This window comes from Chenopodium album, chromosome 23 (assembly GCF_948465745.1).
Source record: "Chenopodium album chromosome 23, dcCheAlbu1.1, whole genome shotgun sequence".
In the NCBI taxonomy this organism is placed as follows: Eukaryota; Viridiplantae; Streptophyta; class Magnoliopsida; order Caryophyllales; family Amaranthaceae; genus Chenopodium; species Chenopodium album.
The window spans coordinates 1011126-1031287 of NC_137856.1; the positions used below are offsets into that span (position 1 = coordinate 1011126).

Sequence of the window (20162 nt, forward strand, 5' to 3'; positions counted from 1 at the left end):
TATTGTATAGTCAGTATGGAGTCTGATGTTAGTATTAGATAGTGTCTTGTTTGTGGTTCGCGACTTTACAGTGATATTATAGTCAGGAAGGCATGACTATACTTTGGGTGCTACTATAATCAGGAATGCATGCATGACTGATTTTCAGTGTTTAGGAATCTTAACTTCACTTGCTAAACTTCTGTTGTTCTGCTAAACTTCCTGTTAAGCTGCAGATGATGAGGAAATTTAAAGTTCCTAATTCGAGTTCTGTTATTTTCTATTCAAGCTTCCTGTAGCTATTGGAATAATATAGTTGTATAATTTTTTAACTCCTTGTTTAGGTTATATGTTTCCGTAGAGATTTCCATTTCCTCCTTTGTTCATAGCTTGTAAAGATTTTTCTATCAAATATCAATACATACATTACTTGCTTTTCAAAAGAAAATTAAGTGTGTGTAAAAAAAAAAAAAAAAAAGGTCTGACTATCAGATGTTGAATCAGTTTCGATGGTTATATAAATTCTCTCTAGTTTCATATTCCTACTCCATACAATTTATCAAACAGCCAATGCAATCCTTTCTGAAAAAAGTTCAGTATTACCAGATACAACAGTTTTGAATCTCTTTTCCAGGCTTGTTTTTAGCTTGGTAAAGCTATCAATTGTTCTAGTAGTCTCTAACTTGTTCAAATATTGCCCGATTGTTCAAATACTCCACTACCCCACATACCTCTTATTTTATTTAAGTCAATTAAATTGCCTAAAACTATGTGCCGGTTAATATGTATCACTTAAAAAAACACGGAGGGATTAATATTAGTTAAAATATTTTAAAAGGCTTATCTGGAAAAATGTCGTGGCGTGACAATAGATCACTGCCCTAAAGTCGAATTTGCCCCGCACAGGACACACGGACTCGTAGCAATCGACCTCCAGGGATACACGACTCCAACTCTTCGGTGCATAACGGAGAGTTAGATTGAAAACACCTTTGAACAATGCTCAATAGAAAAGGAGGTCATAAAGAATCAATTTTTTAAGAGAGGATATTTTTCCCTTTTTCTGCTTCTCAAAGAGACAAATGGAGAGATGTTTACATAGCTATGGGAGTGAACTAGATACAACGAATCTGGACACAAATTAGACCAAATATGGCTTTTTTGAATGGAATAGGGAGGGGCAATAACTAGTCATTAAATACTGCAATTAAGTTAAAAGCAATTTGACTTATTGAGCATAAATCAAGGAATTGGCTCAATTTGGAAGTAATGAAAAATACTTTAAAAAGAGAAAAATTAACTCTTTTGAAGCACAATTGATTTGGAGTTTTGTAACTAAACTCCAACACTAATTGTTATAATTTGATGTTCTTGCGTTTGATTTTGTTTTAATAATCATGCCATTTTAATTAATTTAGTCTTGTCCTGTAGATTGTGATCTTGAGTACATATTTCAATTGTAGTTGTTGATGATTTTTCAATTTTTCATTCTTACATTTTCAATTTGATTTTGTTTTATAAATGAGTGTGTTCTTGAGATCAGAATTCTTGATTTATCTTCATACAAATAAATTTGCGCGGAATCTGATATGAATTCTTTTGAATGTTGCTTTTGTGGGTATTGAATTTTGATTAAATAAGTTGAAGAATCAGAAATTTAAATCTCAATTGACTGATTATATGATTATGACGATGATTATTATTGATAGTGCTATGATTTCAGTTTAGGGTTTTTTTTTGGAATATTGTGATTATGACGATGCCAAAGATAGATAGGATTAGCTATTTACCTGACGAATTATTGAATCACATTTTGTCATTCCTTCCTATGAAAGAAGTTGTGGCTACTCGTGCTTTGTCGAAGCGATGGAAGAGGATTTACACTTGGTTATCATGCCTCGAATTCAATGACTTGCCTATATGTCATTGTCAGAAACGTCCACATTTGATTGACTCTTACCATGTTTTTGAAATGTATGTTGATAATGTATTGAAAGCATCTCAATCTCAGAATATATAACTACTTTTAGACTTCATTATGGGGTCACTGTGAGATTAGATATCCGTCTTCAAGTTGCAATCGAGGTTGTTTTCCTAATATGGAACCTATGTGCTTGAATGCCTGGTTAACTTTTCCCTTAGCCCGAGCAGTTAGGGAACTCGACATTTATGCTCGTGTGAGGACACCCGAAAACCTACCATCAATAATATTTGGTTGTGTAACATTGGATTTGTTGAAGCTCAATGCTCCTTTGTCAGTGTGTTAGCCAAACTTGGAAGAGTTTAATCTCTCTCTGCTTCCTTCCTGGATGATGACTCTGTGATTAGGCTAGTTTCAAGTTTTCCATCCCTTCAACAGCTTGGTTACCTGAGGCTCCTTTTGTAATATAGTCACCTTATCTTCGTAGATTAGCTATAGAAATATTAAAACATTGTTCATATAAGATCAGAGGGCTTATACGGATATTCCTTGTATTGTTTAATATTGTGGTTAGAAATATTAAACCTGAAAGAATTTAATCTATCTTTAATTATTTCGCTTCTCGGATGATAACTCTATGACTAGGCTAGTTTCAAGTTTAAGATTAAGGGCTTGTTCTCATTGACTGAACTCAGCTGAACTGAAATGAACTGAACTGAACTCAGCTGAACTGAACTGAGCTGAACTGAACTGAACTCAGCTGAACTGAATTGAACTGAACTGAACTGAACTGAAATGAATATTTTATAAGAGAAGGAAATTAGGAGCTGAACTGAACTGAACTGAATTTCAACATAAGAGAACAGGCCCTAAGTTTAATAGTATTGATAACCAAGGAGTATCTAGATTATATTGACATATGTCCTAAGTGCTAGTTTAATGTTACCATACTGATCTTTGTGATTTTCTTCCTTCTTTGTTTTATTTGTGTTTGAAGTGCAGATGGCGGGTGTGCCCAGGAACATCACATTCTTTATTGACAAACTACCTCCTCTTTCTACACACCATGATCAATAAACCATCTTTACTTTTTCAAAATAATCCTATCAATGCCATAGAAAATAAATTCAAGTTTATAAGGCATTATCTCAACATTGTTTTAATGTATGCAGAATAATCCTATCAATGCATACAGCTGGGAACATGTTGCTGCTATATACCAACCAGTATGAAAACAATTGTTTTGTACTTCCTTTTAAGTTATAACTCAAGTTTTATAAGGCATTATCCAACATTGTATGTATAGGTTTTGAAGGGGATACTAGGAAGTAGACTCAATATGGCCGGCAAAATTGACTCTATCTATGTCAACTTTGAAAGCCAGGGATGGTTTCTTATACTTCCACAAGCTGCAGGAACTTTTGAGGATGTCACCCAACAAGGATTTGAGCGTATGATGGCTGAGGTTTTTACTCATGATAGAATCATACATCCTGATACTCATAATGAAATTTGGAGCCGTGTAAATAATATAACAGAAGAAGAATGGTGGGGCCGGTTTTGGGTTGGAGCTGCTATGAGGAGATTTGTGGGGAGAAAAGAAGAATCTGAAAGGAAGTGATAAGTCGGCCCCATAAACGGAAATAGTAACATAAACTATTCAGTGGTAGCAAAACCTATACTTTTTGGTTTTAGCCAGTAGTAAAATAAAATAAAAATTTAGATGGGTAGCAAAATTCAAATAGTGGTGTTTTTGTTGTATCAAAAGTCAAATTATCCTAACTTAATTTATATGCATCAAATATAATGTATAAATACAATTTCATGTAATTTGTTAATCTATAAATGATTTTACTAAAATTTGTTTCAGGTAGCGTGCGTAAAATGTTTCACTAGAGAGAAGTAGAGAGATGAGAAGGGGAAGAAAGGAGTAGAGAGATGAGAGGGAAAAAGAGAATTTTTATTGTTTTTTTAAGAAAAGATTTAACTTTTTCTTTTTTAAAGATAAGGTATTGGATGCGGACGGCCTCATGTAAAATCGATGCGGCTGACTTAGCTGATATATTTTACTTGTTCACTAATATGGCTCCAAAAGTGTTTTGGCATATAATATTGAGTGTTCATCTCCCACACCGTCGAGAAATGCTTGATCAAACGCTCTTTGCTCAGGATCAAGAAACTCGCGAAGAAAAGTGTAGTAAAAATTCACCGTAACATAGGTTTTTTTGCGCAAATTTCTACTTCAGAGTTTAATTTGTAGTAATACGGGTATGGTACTGGCGGCACCATTATTGAGATAGATGTAAGGACAAGAGATAGAAGAGAGGGAAAGAGTAGGAATGACAATTGAATGAGAGGGAAGCATCCGAATGTCGGAAAGACAAAATTTTGTATACTTTCTTATATATGGGATTGGGGTTTCAATGTTTTATATCCTTAGCAAATAACAATCTCACATGAAACTAGTTAATTGGGTAGAATAAGAGTCTGTTCTCTTACGTTGAAATTCAGTTCAGTTCAGTTTAGCTCTGTTCAGTTCAGCTAAATTCAGTTCAGTTCAGCTCCGCTCCTAATTTCCTTCTCTTATAAAATATTCATTTTAGTTAGTTCAGCTTAGTTTAGTTGAGTTCAACTGAGTTCAGTTCAGTTCAGTTCAATTCAATTCAGTTTAGCTGAGTTCAGTCAATGAGAAAAGGCCCTAAAAGTGAACATGTGCCGAGTAAATTAAGCTAGGGAATTACTTGGGCCAGTTGACACGATAATTTGGTAAAAAAATTACTTCGGCGACAATTTTGTCAAAGACTTAAGAGTCGTGGTCAGATCAACCCAAACATTATAGGCTTATTTTGTCAAAAAATAAAAAAAAATTAAAAATAAAATAAAAATAAAATCATATGCTCATTTTGTAATGATATTAATTTCTACCTTTTGATTTTGTAATAATGATATTAATGATGTATCGAGTTGACCTGTAAAATAGTTGTGTGTGCCAGTATTTAAATTTAATTAAGGCTAGGGGAAAAATGTTTAAAGTCGTTATATCTAAATAATTTTAGACCACAAAATAGAGTGTAATTGGCTCTTATACACTCACATACTTCATATCATTTACAATACTAAACATTACATAATTACGGACTAGCTAAATTATATTATCATACCAATATATTATGGAAACCAATTAAAAAAATTATTATTAAGGCTCGAGAATGAGTAAGTAAAACTACTAGAGCTTTGATATAATGGTTGAAGTTAGGCATTAGGTAAACTATTATTAAGAAGGATCAAGTAATAAGCATAAAGTAGTCCAAGTGAAACTGTCCATTTCAAATCTAAATAAAAACAAAAGAGTTACAGTAAACTCACTAAACATATGGGTTGCTTTTGATATTGAAGGAGAAGAAAGTATGGAGTGTGATTGTGTTTCCATAGAAAACAAGCAATATTCATATCAAGAATCATTTTGAAAGGATTAGGAAAAATTCCTTGGTCGTAGTGTATCATGGGCATGTTCGACGACTAGCTTTAAAATACTTCTTAAATTATTAATGTAACATGAGATGTCTAAAACGGACCGAATTAGAAAATGTTACTTACGACAAAGGTAATGTAAACTCTTTTTTTCTTCGTGGTTGAAATTTTGAAACTACTTGTCATCATTAACTAAGTAAATAATACTAAGGGTAGGTAAATATCATACACTTATACATGGATATATGTCCACCTACCCTAGTTTGTTTCAATTTGTATGTCATCATATATTTTGACTTTAGAAATCATATTTATTGATTATTATTAGAACTATATTAACTTAAGAAGTTAAAGCCATTATAAGAACAAACATCTTCAATCCCATTTTTGTGTTTTGGTACTTTATTTCTCACACCTAAAGTTCCTCTTATTTAACAAAGATCAAATACATTGTAGTTGAACAGTTTCTAACTAGATAAACTTACATCTTTTCCTTATATATAACCTAACATGCATCATATCATTACATGAGTCTCTTAGGATAGTTGATTGGAATCATATTAGTAGAACGTATATTGATCGATCATCGATGCCCCTTTCGAGGATTCAAGCTACAAGCATGACTAATAATCTTGCTGCTATATTGTTCTTCACAACTATCATTGCTATTTCAAGTGAGTTTAATTTTACTAAAGAGTTTAACAAATTCTACATTTTTTATGTTAATGTAGCCTATAAACTTGTAATTTTTAACGTGTTTTATTTCATTTTTTGTAGGTGCTCAAACTTCTACTCCTATTGACCGCATTGGTGTCAATTATGGGAAGCTAGGCAACAATTTGCCTACACCATTTCACTCCATAGAGCTCATTAAGTCCATGAAGGCTAACATGGTCAAGCTCTATGACGCGGATCCTGAGACCTTGAAACTACTAGCCGGAACTGATCTTCATGTTTCAATCATGGTTCCCAATGAGGATATTGTTGCACTCGCGGCCAATGACACCCTGGCTAACCAATGGGTTCATGAAAATGTCTTCGCGTACTACCCTACAACCATGATCCGGTACATCATGGTTGGAAATGAAGTCTATAGTAACCATAATATAGAACAATGGGATAGCCTAGTCTTAGCCATGCAACACATTAGGAACACGTTACATGCCCATGATATACATAATATTAAGGTTGGTACACCCTTAGCCATGGACATTTTAGGCTCAACTTTCCCACCATCCAACGGAACATTTCGTATTGATACATTAACAACTATTGTACCTCTCTTACAACTCCTTAATAGGACTGGCTCTTACTTTTTTCTCGACGTTTATCCATACTTTCCTTGGTCATCTAATCCAGACACTATAGATTTAAATTTCACGTTATTTAAGGGAAACATTACCTATGTTGATCCTACTAGTAACTTAACCTATACAAATCTCCTAGACCAAATGTTAGACTCGGTGTATTTTGCTATGTCAAAACTAGGATTTTCAAACATACCAATATTTATAGCCGAAACCGGGTGGCCTAACCAAGGTGATCTTGACCAACCTGGTGCAAATGAATATAATGCAGCAACCTACAATAGGAACCTTATTAAAAAAATTGTAGCAGACCCACCCGTTGGTACACCGGCTCGACCCGGTACCATAATACCCACATTCTTGTTCTCTTTGTTCAATGAGAACCTAAAAGATGGGCCGAAAACCGAGCGGTATTGGGGCCTTTTGAAGCCCGATGGATCACCCGTTTACCCGATCGACCTAAGCGGAAACCAAACAGTTTTTGGGCCCTTAAAAGAGCCCACTAACAACCATAGTTACAAAGGTAAGTTATGGTGTGTGGTAGACAAAATGGCTAATACAACTCAACTTGGACCTGCTTTAAGGAACACTTGTAGCCTATTAAATGGAACCTGTGAATCAGCTCTTGGGCCTGGAAAACATTGCTATGAGCCTGTTTCTGTTGTTTGGCATGCAAGCTATGCTTTTAGTGCTTATTGGGCTAAGTACAAAAATTGTGGCGAACCGTGTTACTTTGGTGGGCTAGCATCTCTCACTACCCGTAACCCAAGTGAGTTTTCCGTATACTCGTACTCGTTTAAATCGTGTGTATTACGGAGTATAAATTAAACAGGAAAAACTTTTTGAGACAGACGAAATACAGTATTTTTTGTTATATGTATTGACTTTTTAGCTCAATCCTTTTCCTCATGATGATTAATACTTGTATTTACTTGTGCAGGTCATGGTACTTGTCATTTCCCAAGTGTTTTACTTTGAAGATCACCAGCATAGCAGCAAATGGAGATTAATTAGGACTTAATTCTTATTTATTCAATTAAAGATTTGTAGTAATTTTAGGAGTATGGAAAATTTAAGAGTTTATCCATTGGATTAAAGCTTATGATTTTTTTTCCCTTTTAGTTTTGGGGAGTAGTGATGTTAAGATTAGGATCATTGGTTAAAGGTAAATTCAGCCAGTGTAATACATGAGTTTGAATAAAAATTTTCTACCTAATACCAAACTCTTTATATGAATGGAGTATAAAAGTAACTCATATGATACCCTATGACTCTATGAGACATGCAAGAGTGCATGGAATATTTAGCAATATATCTATTCAATACTTATATACAATGTACATTGGATTTAAATCATACGGAGTAATTTAAATTTGAAGATGTTAAATTAAGTATAATTAAATAAATTTACACTTCCTCAAAAAAATAAAAAAGAAATAAATTTACACTTGAGGATATAAATTTAGGAGTGGATGGATGGTAAACTGGTAAGTCCCTTCATATCTCACCGGTGTGATCAAGGTTCAATCCTCACCCCCACCACTCTTGTGATAAGAAGGGAAATTACCGTATAATAAATAAATAAATGAATTTACACTTCTCTTTCTTTAGATATCATGATACATATTTTCTTTTTTCAAATTTAGAGTGGTTGATACAATACGATAATTAAGTTTGAACTCAATAAGATGACAAATCTTATCAGTTACAACTTACAAGTATTTAATAGGCCCCACAATGGACCCGGACTTAAATTCCTTTTAAGGCTTTTCTTTGCACATTATGACAATTAACAATTGAAATAAACAACATTATACTTATCAACACATACAAAGGTTACAAGTGCCCTACACATATAACCAAACATAAATGAAAATAGGTTACAAGTGCCCTACACATATAACTAAACATAAATGAAAATAATGGAGAACAACGCATAGTTTCCTTAGGAAGTTGCAAGTGTAGTACGAGTATGTACTAGACTAAAAATGACGTTGTGGGATTGTGTGGAAGAAAAATATTATCCTTAGTTCGGAAAAGAGCATGTCGATTATAGCTAAATATAAAAAAACTACCAAATTAACCTACGAAATACCATTATCAATATTTAGTTTACTATTTCATCTATTAGAGTGTGAACTGTGTGCCAAACATATTCAATAACATAGTTACTTTGACATTTAACTTTAACTCTTTATTAGTTACTAGTTGATACAATATATTTCTAATTTCATAACTACTGACCATCGGAACAACCAATTTTATCGAATATGACCCACAATATTAACGAAATGTCATACTTCGTACTAGTAAAGAATGTAAACATCAATATCAAGCTAAGCTTGCTTACGTGGTATAGTTGTAAGGATTATAGTTCCAAATTGTTAAGTTGAGGGTTATTTCCTTAATTCTTACTCCGTATTAAGGACATGTAGTAACATACAGGTTTTGATCCGATAGGACAATTTATAGGAATGCTTAAATTGTCCAGCATGTTCTTACTCAAATTATCTTGAAATTTTCAAGAAATTAGTCAGTCAGTAGTTGCACTCCCATTGTCAAAGTCTCCTTTGTCCTCTTCTTTCCCACCATCATCACTCTTCCATTATATTAGGCGTAACAAAATCTTCACACTCTTTTACCTTCTTTCTTTCACTACTCATCTCTTTCTCTCTCTTCAAATTCTGTGACAAACCCACCAATTACAACATCATCTTCTGCAATTTCAATGGCGTATACTACCTGTAACATGACCAACATCTCTTTGAATTCTGGGTTGATTTTAAACTCTTTTAATCATCGGAAAATTGCCCTTAATTTCATTCCTTGTAATTCCAAATGGGTGTTCAACAATTTTACTCTTCGTTCTTGGACACAAAATGGGTCGTTTCGCCGTACCCTTGGTTGTGTTTGCTGTCACACTGCTCAGGTATATTAATTTTTTCATGATTTCGTAAATTATAGCAAAAATTTGGTTGTATTTGATAGTTTTAGTTATTGGTGTTCTTGGAATTTTAATTTGAATAATCATGTTTTTAGTTGGTTATTTTGTTATGGAATTTCTTAGTTGATTGGTAGAATTGAAATTAGGCTCTATTAGAATTCTGTTTAGATGATTTAGTTCTTGGTGTTGTTTTACCGTATAACCATTTAATTCAATTCTCGAAATGGTATAAGTTGGGAATTCATGACAAAATCACGCATAGGTAGTATTCGGGGTTTGTCAAGCAACAGGGAATGGTTGCCTTTTTGTTGTGGGAGTTGGCAATTTGGGTAGTCTAATAATGGTAGGTACTGTTATTATAGTACCTGAGGATTATTGTTAAGCAAATTCGGGTGGGGAGAAGTAATGTGAAGGTTTGTAATTGAGCTTATTTGCCATTAGGTTGTGAACTCTATCACTTGAGCTCGAATAAGGTCCTTGCGAGCTTTGATAATTGATTGATAATGGAGTGTGAACTTGGAAAGTTAGTGTGCAAGAGTAACAATAATTAATTTGAAGGATCCCAAATCCCTTTGATGCACAGTCTTAAATGGTGAATTTAAGTAGGTCACAATAGTGTAATGTGACAGATTATTTTCTTTATATTGAAATTACATAGCTATTTAGGTTCGTATCCTGAGATCGTCCTTGTGATAGTTTCTTGCTTGGCTTATCTGTGATGGGGATAGATAGATGATGGTGATCTTGTAAAATTTTCCTTCAGATTGCCCTTCGCAATAATGATGTTCAATTTACAGACTAGTATTTTTTATTTTATTTTTGTTATTTATTTTATCTGGGGGTGGGGGGCATACAAAAGTTTCTCATCATGTTATTGCCTGCTGCTATATAGGATAATTGCTTGCATCCTGTTGTCGGTTTGGAATGAAGAAGTGAGGGCTATAACAAAACATTTAGTCATTTGTTTGACCCTCTTCCTACTTAGGTGCCCTTCATCCTCATCAGTTGCCTAGGTTAGATTGGACTTTTTCTTGCTTTTGGACCTTTGCTGAACTGGAAGGGTCTATATTCTTCCATGCCATATAACTTACAGAGGGATTTGGTGGTTTCAGGATAGTTTTCTTTCATGAGGGATGTCTAATTTAGTACCATTAGCCCTCAATATGTTAGTTAATAATAAAATTTGAGCAGACATTTTAAGATCAGTGATTTTCTGCTACTGACAGGCAGACATCTTGCTGTCACTTGCATGAGAAGCTGCTGACACATTTGGTTCTAAAAATTTCTATCACAGACAGAGGAGTTGCAAAATAGGAAGTGTGCACCTTTACTAGAACATGAGATATTATACAATAAGGTGTTGTTGGGCTCTAGTGACTGGAAAGCAGTTCCTGATATTTGGAGAACAGCTGCAGAAAAGTATGGTGATCGTATTGCATTGTTAGATCCATACCATGAACCTCCTTTAGAGTTGACTTATAAGCAGGTAAATTCTTACGTGTATACATGTACTCTTTTTAACGATTTTTAATTCTCTTTTCATCGATAAATTTACAATACTGCTATTAGACAGTCATACTTTTCAATTTTTTATATGTTGTGTTGGAAAATTTATGTGACAAGAATGAAGTCATACTAATGTTGTGATTTGTAGGGGGGTAGGTTTTTTAGTGTATTCGAACTTCTGAGGTCTCGGTTAGAGGCTTTTCTCTTCTTGTATTGTTTAACTCTTGTTGGTTTGTTTGTCCTTATCACAGCTTGAGCAAGAGATTTTGGATTTCTCTGAAGGCTTAAGAGTTGTTGGTGTAAAACCAGATGAAAAGGTTGCCCTTTTTGCTGATAATTCATGCCGGTGGTTAATTGCTGACCAAGGTATGTTGTCATCGTTCCTCATTCTTTTCTGAGTCTCTGGTTTACAGCTTGTGATCTGTTCTTGTAGCTTATACTTACCGTTGCATGATATCCTTTGGCTAAATTCTTTCTTGGATAGCCCTGGATTTCTAATTTTATATACTTCAAATGAGATGGATAACATAATTTGGTCTTCACGAGGAATTGAAGTATCACCTTATGGAGAAAAGATTCAAATTTGCAAGTCTATCTACTGATTTTACTCCCTCCATCCTGGTATCCTATAGTCTTTGCTTGATATCTTGGGTGGTTGTGTGATGATCCCCCTCCCCCCCTCCCACCCACCTCCTCCTTGTTTTTTCTTTCCTATACTTCATGCCTGCCTCTGCTGATTGATAAATTAATGGGACGGTTTACATGCTCATGTTAATTATCACTCTTGCTTACCCACGGAATATTGTATCATCTTTGGTGCAGGAACTATGGCAACAGGAGCTATCAATGTCGTGAGGGGCTCAAGGTCATCCACAGAAGAACTGTTGCAAATATACAAACATTCTGAAAGGTTAACAAGAAACAAATTTCCTAATTAAAGTTACGGGGTTCAGTTTCTTCTAGTTTACACGGTTTTCACATAATTATCTAAAAGCTGTCTTCTGCCTTACTCAATTCTGTGGATTTTAGACTCTAAAGGTTCCTGAAATTTCCTCTGCACAAGTGCACAGTACGAAAAATCAAATTAGGGGGGGGGGGGGGGGGAGGGTAAAAACTAGTGGAGAATTTAGGAATATATGGAACTCTTCCTATTGAATACCGTTGATGGTTGAACAGTTTGCATTGTGGAGGGGCAGGTTGAGACAAAATTTTCACAAGTTGTTGCTTAATTGACAGCAGATTCTTGCTAAGTTTGTGTAAAGTGTTTTATGCTCCATGTATAAAACAATTATACGTTTCTCCTTTTCTTGCTCCTGCATTTCTTCCTAGGTAATGTCTGGTATCTTGATAAATTATAAATTTCTCTGCAGTGTTGCACTCATTGTGGATACTCCTCCGTTGTTTGATAGAATGGCAGACTTGTTCGTTGCCGGGGCAACAACGAAATTTGTGATTTTGCTTTGGGGAGAGAAAGCAGACTTGAATGTTGGAGAGTCTGATAGACTTTTAGTTTACAACTATAATGACATCATAGCAATGGGAAAAGAAAGTCGGAAACAACTGGCTGATTCTTATGATGCTAGTAAGGCGGGATTCTCTCATATACTTATAAAATACTTTTGCATATTAGAAAGGGGGAAAAAAGAAAGGGGGTTGTGACCGGAAAGTTTCTTGTTATGTGCTTGTTCTCTTTAGGACAATCAATTCTATACTAATAATTGAGTTTATGTTTTGTCCAAGTCTAATTAGAGCAAAACAAAATTGGTGAATTAAAACCTTCTGCTAAAGTGAGAAAATGTTAGTGCTTAAAATCCAGGTTGCTAAAGCAAATTGGGGTCTATTACAGCCTTAACAAATTCAAGGATGCACCATAAAAATGCTTCTGTTAATTTTATGTGTTGATTTAACGTTCTGTGTCTCTATCCTAAGAAATTATTCAACAAACAAATTCAAAGTGATGCTGTGCTTCTTTCATTATGTGTACCTAGTTCCATTATCAATATCTCTGAATGAAGTCCCATCCTTTCAGAGGAACATCCCTAGCGTCAAAATGAGAACTTTATTGATTGCAGTTCTCAATGATAACTTGATGTGTGCTTCTTATCTTCTGCCATAATTGGTCATTCCCTTATCTTTCAAAGCAGCTTCGTCTCATTAGAATGTTCAGATTCCTTGCTTCTGTGCTTGTTCCTCTTCCTCTTCTGTTTGTGCATGTGTTCTAGACACAGACCAACGGACCAAATGAAACTATGAAAGGGACAGAGAGGATTTCAAAATATTTATTTGACACTGTTAGACATATTGGAATGAATCTTCTTAGCATTATTAGTTCAAAATTGCACCTGGCATACTGCAAATGCTTTTTATAATGTCCTTTTTGATGAATGAACAGCAAGCAAGATTCATGATTCAAATGATTTCAGGGAAACTATTCAATTATGAGCCCATATGCTCCAATGACGTTGCCACACTGATGTATACTAGTGGTACCACGGGCAACCCAAAGGGTGTAATGATTACACACCGGAATCTTCTGCATCAGGTATAGTCCCTGCCTCCCTTCTCCGACTTCTCCCAAATCCCCTCTGTTCTTTTGTTTTCTCCTCATGGGAGGTCAGATTCTGGCACTTGGGAATTGGAATCTTCTATACAAATTGCACTTGCTCTTCAAGTTCCAACAATTGCTTTCTACTCCACTTGATGCTATATGTTTATATTCGTTAATATATACAAAGCAGATTGTAAAAATGAACTGTTCTGTGCGATGTTAATTACCTAACTAGTTTCATCTGAAATGTTGCTTAACAAATGACAACAATACTTAGTTTAGATCTTGCCATTGCAAGTCTACTTTGGTTAATCTGGTACACCTATATCCAAACCAGACTAATTTAAAGGGTTGTATCTGGAGTTATAACCAGTCACACTAAGCAATTAAAAGTTGGCTTGCATATTCAGTTGAATGCATCATTAGACAATAGTTTTATGTATTTATGATTTTATGTATGTATTGCCTTGTTACTAGTCTCTACTGTTTAGGCTTTTAAGAATAGATTGTGTATAACTTGACCTTCACAAACCTCACCTTAAGAGTAGCTGCATTTATGCATATATCAACGCCACCCCCCCCCCCCCCCCCCCCCACCAATCCCAAAAAAAAAATGAAGAAAAACCTATGGTCATACTGAGCATTGAGTGATCTGCAATTGTTTTGCCTATTATTTAGATCAAGAGTTTGTGGGATATTGCACCTGTTCAAGCTGGAGATAAATTCTTGAGCATGCTGCCTCCCTGGCATGCTTATGAGCGGGCAGCAGAGTATTTCATCTTTTCACGTGGGGGAGAGCAAATGTACACAACTGTGAAAAATTTGAAGGTATACAATTGGATTATATCTTATTTAGACTTGCTTTGCCAGTTTGGTAATAATGTAACATATTCGAAGTGTCCCTTTCCTTTCCAATGTGAACCTTTTGTTCTACTTGTGACAACAGGAGGATTTGAAAAATTATCAACCTGAGTTCCTGATTTCTGTTCCATTAGTGTATGAAACACTCTACAGGTTAGTTATCTTACAGAATACTGATTATTCATGTTAATTGGTCTGCTTTTGACATGCATGCAAAATATACTATTATCCATACGGCAATTTTGTGCTTATATGGATTCTGTAGCTTAGCTTCTATTTCTGGCACATACCGCATAGGACTCTGTTCTGAGCTTGTGTGGCATAAAAGCCTTCTGCAGTGTAAGTCTTGTGTCTGGCTGCTATTTTAGCCGTGTTTTTAATTATATTGGTTAGTTTGGTAAATAAGTGACAATTCTGTCCACTCTAATTATTCTAAAGAAATTAGAGATTATTCTTTTAGTTGCTAATCTAAAATTTTTAGAGCTGCTTTCAACAGATTTTGCTCCTTGGTCTGCAAATATAGACATAGAGAGATGTTGAAAGCTTGTACAATGATTTAAGTCCTGCACATGATGATATTATTTATAATTAGAGCTTTCCTGAGCATTGCAGCAGTTGGCCCTTTCAGTTTTTTAATGATGCTATCAAATGGCAAGTAAAAGAGATTGAAATATCAAAACCTAATGACGATGATATTTGAGAATTGTTGAAATTGTAGGGTATACAAAGAAGATTAATAGATGAAATAGAAATGGTGTGGTTTTTTGTAAAAATTAAAAATTCACCGCGTCCGGTGCACTTAAAAGGGCTAGTGTTTTGTAATTTTTTAATAATCTTTGGCAATATGATCTAAAGATTGACTTTTAAAATATTTTTTTCTTCTGCTGAATAAGCTGTTTTGCCTATCTATTTTATTTATTATTTGCAATACTAATTCTAGGGTCTCTCTGCGTATCCTTCAAATGCTTGCAATCTTCTTGCAGTGCGATTCAGAAGCAGATTTCTGCAAACTCTGTTGTTCGTAAAATCATTGCTCATGCACTCATAAAGATTAGTTTGATATACATGGAGCTTAAGAGGATTTATGAGGTTTGTAATTTGAGCAATTTGAGCATTTGCTGCTATTGTATACCTTGCATTTATATCTTGTAAAGCTGTGCATGTAAATCATATTTACAGGGGCATCACTGACTAGCATGAACCATTAGATCATACATTAGCAATGAAACAGGGCCTACTTTCTGGACTAAGAAACTAAATAGCATTAATATGCATATAGGCATATAACCCGATCTTAAACAATGATCTTCAGAGTTTGAAACTTACAACTTACAAGAATGAAAATTTAATTTATCAATTACAATTTTCAGTTCGGTGTTAGTAATAATTAATTATACATTGATTTCTGAAACCTTTTGATGTAGGGAAAATATCTAACTAAGAAGCAACAGTCTTTCCTCACTGCATTTGTTGACTGGCTGTGGGCAAGAGTGGCTGCAACGGTTTTGTGGCCAATTCATAATTTGGCTAAGATACTATTGTATCGTAAAATCAAATCTGCTATTGGGATATCAAAGGTACTTTTCTCTTCTGCTTCACTTCTATTGTTTTTTTTTTTTTTTTTTTTTTTTAATTTTATATATATATATATATATATATATATATATATATATATATATATATATATATATATATATATATATATATATATATATATATATATATATATATATATATATATATATATATATATACTTCCTCCATTTCCATTTAGTTGACGCGTTTGATTTAGGCACATATATTAAGGAGAGGAGAGAGAGTGATAGAGAATGAAAAAGCAAGTGGGGTAGCTTATAAATGCAAGGTAAAAAATTTGCCCAAAAAGGAAACGTGTCAACTAAAAAGAAACTTCCTAAAAAGGAATACGTGTCAACTAAAAAGAAACGGAGGTAGTATATATATATATATATATATATGTATATATGCTCTGGTTTCCTTATTTTTATATGGTTATTTAACCTTGAGTAGTGTACCCTGTAGTGTTTTTTATTCTCCATCTTACAACATTCTGAAGCATTCATCATTTCAAATCATTCTCAGAGCACGCAAGTAATAGGCCAAAACAGCTGCTTTTACATGGATTTGATTTCTGCTGTTTTAGAAAAATATTTCAAGTAGTGTACTTTGCAAATGAAGTTCTGAGGCGAATAGTTTTTTGTTTCTTTGAACTATGCAGGCGGGCATTAGTGGAGGTGGTAGTTTACCTATGTATGTTGACAAGTTCTTTGAGGTAAATACTCGCTGTTTATAGCTTTGTAGATCCCGGATTATATGCTGTTATATACTTGTATCAAGACTTTGCTACATTTGCAGGCAATCGGAATCATAGTGCAGAATGGTTATGGTCTGACTGAAGCTTCTCCTGTGGTCGCCGCTAGAAGACCGGCCTATAATGTTTGTAGCTCAATTTATATTCTCTCTTCATTAAGTATATTTTTATTATCTCCCTTGCAGTAATTCCACATTTGATACATGTTAATTGTGTATTCTCTTGGGTTTGTTTTACTTTTGAAGGTATTAGGGTCAGTTGGTCATCCACTTAAGCATACAGAAATTAAAGTTGTAGATGCTGATACTAATGAAGTGCTATCTCCTGGTTCAAAAGGCATTGTCAAAGTTAGGGGGCCGCAGGTGATGAAAGGCTATTTCAAGGTATAAATTGTGTTACATGCTATAACTGTTAGTGAAGTTTGGTCTTCAAATTTAATTTGATAAAAGTAATTTGAAATCACATATGTTTGACAGTTTCTTATTTCCTCACAAAAGAGAAGTATGGTGTAAGTGGGGGAAGGACCTTAGTTTTTTGCAAACATATTTCAGGGGCTTCTATTTAGGCAGGTCAAAAGTTCATCCATGATTGTAAAAGAATGAGAGTGCTGATTTCTATATTTTAGTTGTATGTACCTTTACCACTAATTCACTAGCATATTACAAAGTACATTCAGGCTATATTTCTCAGATGTCAGGAGTTGTATTTATTCTATGTCATAATTATCATAATTTCCAAGTCTCTGTCAAGTAGGAAACATAACAAGTAGTTTGGTTTTACAATTATGACCTAGGTGTAGGCATTGAAAGTTTCAGATTGTGTGTTTATACTAAATTATTAAAATTCCTTGTAGACAATGCTATATTGGGGCTTTTAGTCTAATGAAAATCCAGCATGTTGCTTGATGTTTTCCCCTCAGTGACTTATTGCAACTTCTATAACTTTAGCATTATAAATTGATCACAGCACATATGGGGATTTGGTTAATCTTTCTATGACATCTTTGCAGAATCCATCTGCTACGAGGCAAGTTATGGATGATGATGGCTGGCTGAACACTGGGGATTTAGGCTGGATATCACCTTCTCATTCAGCAGGGAGAAGTCGGCTTTGTGGAGGTGTTCTTGTTCTTGAAGGACGAGCTAAAGATACTATAGTTCTCTCGACAGGTGACTTAAGTCCACAATTTTCAATTACTTTACTTTGTATGACCAGCATGATTCATTTGACAAAAATGCTATTATATGCCTGAAAGATGCTTATACTCCAGTTTGAGCTGTCAACGGTGAAATGAGTGCAAGAACAATGTGATAAAAAGATGTGTTTCCTTTAGTATCTAGTTCCACCTCTCTGACCCATTTGCCACTTGTGATTTCCATAACTCAACTTTTATTTTGTTTGTAATTGATTTCTTTCTTAATACAATTGGAAAGTTCCTTCTATCAGAATCTCCCTGCTAACTGATTTTCATGTTCTCTCTATTATTTGTGTAGTCGTAAGCTTCTATCTGTATTTTGATGCTGATGTTTTATGTTGATTAGGTGAAAATGTTGAGCCTTCAGAGATTGAAGAAGCTGCCATGAGAAGTAGTCTAATTCAACAAATTGTTGTCGTCGGCCAGGTTGGCCTCTCTACATTTACTGAGGCCACTATTCCTTTCCCTTTTCTGCTGTTGTTTGCTGGTTTTAGTTTGCTGAATTCTATGGCTGGTTTCCATTTTAGGATCAGCGACGCCTTGGAGCTATCATTGCTCCGAACAAAGAAGAGGTTTTACAGGCAGCAAAGAAATTGTCTTTTATTGACGCGGATGCTAGTGAACTAGGGAAAGAAATGTTGACTAGCCTTTTACGGGAGGAGCTGAGGAAATGGTCGGTTTTGTAATTGTACATTTAACCTGTGACTGTCTTTCCATTCTTGTTCTTAGCAAGTTTCTTCCACGTTACAGGACTTCAGAATGCACATTTCAAGTTGGTCCAATTCTAATTGTGGATGAGCCCTTCACGGTATGTGATTTTTAGCATCATAGAATTATATAGTTGGTAATATGGTCATGTTCAGTGCCTTTTTACTTCCTTTATTGTATTGCAGATCGAGAGCGGTTTGATGACACCAACCTTAAAGATTCGAAGAGATGTAGTTGCAGATAGATATAGAGATCAAATAGCAAATTTATACAAGTGAACATACGAAAGAGATACGCTCATATAGGTTAGCTGTGATTCAGAGGTGTAGCAATTGATCGTACAGCCATATTGTTCTCTTCTTTACAACATTCTTTGCCTGAAAAGTTTGTGAATAGAAAATAATTGTAAAGGTGTTAAACCAATGCATCTTGTAATGAAAAAGCTGGCACTTTTGCCTTCATGTAAATGTTAATGATGGATTACTTTGGCAATTAACTGTTAATGTGTCAGTGGCTCGCTGTGGCAAATTATTGTTCAGTTCATTTACTTGATGATCGAGATTTTAACGAGCTTTTAGTGTATTTTTTACAACTAATACAACGTTTGTTTATAAACTTAATGAACGAGATAGAGGTTTTTATGGATATATTAGCTTTTTAGTGTATTGTTTACCGCTAATACAACGTCTGTTTATAAACTTGATGAATGAGATTTGAACGAGCTTATGAATTTGTTTTTCCGATTTTCCAGCCTTACAATATTACATAGTTGTACACTAGAGTTAGTAGTGTAAAACATCAAGCAAGATTTCATTGGTAATATCACATTCAAGCAAACATAGTACTATACAACAGTTCAATATACTTGTACACAAAAACTAGAATCTGTCTTGGACCATAAGGTCATAACAATGTTTTATGAAGTACCACATATATTTGTGTGAACAAGATTTGCATGAGATTTGTAAATTTTTTTTTTTTTTTAGAAAAAAAAAAAGAAAATTAGACCCATATTATCTCCATTTTGGATTTATTGCAACAAATTGAGTCACACACATATCAAGACACAAATTAGAATATTAGCTTTTGTAATTACTAGTAATCCTGCTAGTAATAATGTACCTGGTAGTATAATAATTTGATACGGAGTATTATGAAAATATACATTGTAAAGTCAAAATCAGAATATACGAGTACAAAATATACAATAATGCAAAAGTTTAATGTTGCAATTAATCTGAAACGAAGATGATACCAACTAAATTTTGTGGGATCGTAGTATGGGGCCAATGTGGGTCAATGCCCAATTGGTATAGCCGCTATTACACAAAACGGGCCAATTCTAACGGTTGTTCATATTCACCTCCTAAATAAAAATAATTCAATAAAGCTC

At 34.4% G+C, this 20162-nt stretch overlaps 1 protein-coding gene and 1 pseudogene across 1 annotated transcript; both read left to right on the plus strand.

Annotated features, from left to right (window-relative positions):
- The first annotated feature begins 5960 nt into the window (after positions 1-5960).
- LOC145609509 (putative glucan endo-1,3-beta-glucosidase A6 pseudogene) lies at positions 5961-7656 on the plus strand (annotated as a pseudogene).
- Positions 7657-9213: 1557 nt separating this feature from the next.
- Positions 9214-19324, plus strand: LOC145606619 (putative acyl-activating enzyme 16, chloroplastic). The gene is made up of 18 exons (XM_081662426.1): positions 9214-9607; positions 10917-11108; positions 11380-11494; positions 11951-12038; positions 12499-12710; positions 13552-13670; positions 14355-14504; positions 14623-14690; positions 15521-15626; positions 15962-16114; positions 16774-16827; positions 16911-16991; positions 17112-17249; positions 17876-18035; positions 18408-18487; positions 18589-18734; positions 18812-18869; positions 18955-19324. The coding sequence occupies exons 1-18, from the start codon at positions 9407-9409 to the stop codon at positions 19045-19047; spliced, it is 2214 nt and encodes a 737-aa protein (XP_081518552.1). The 5' UTR covers positions 9214-9406; the 3' UTR covers positions 19048-19324.
- Positions 19325-20162: the final 838 nt, after the last annotated feature.

Bases quoted from the DNA above. Each gene is read 5' to 3' on its own strand.
- LOC145606619 (XM_081662426.1), top strand. From the start codon at position 9,407: ATGGCGTATACTACCTGTAACATGACCAACATCTCTTTGAATTCTGGG. The intron at 11,495-11,950 runs GTATGTTGTCAT...TCTTTGGTGCAG, and splicing joins GTGGTTAATTGCTGACCAAG to GAACTATGGCAACAGGAGCT. The intron at 14,505-14,622 runs GTATACAATTGG...TTGTGACAACAG, and splicing joins CAACTGTGAAAAATTTGAAG to GAGGATTTGAAAAATTATCA.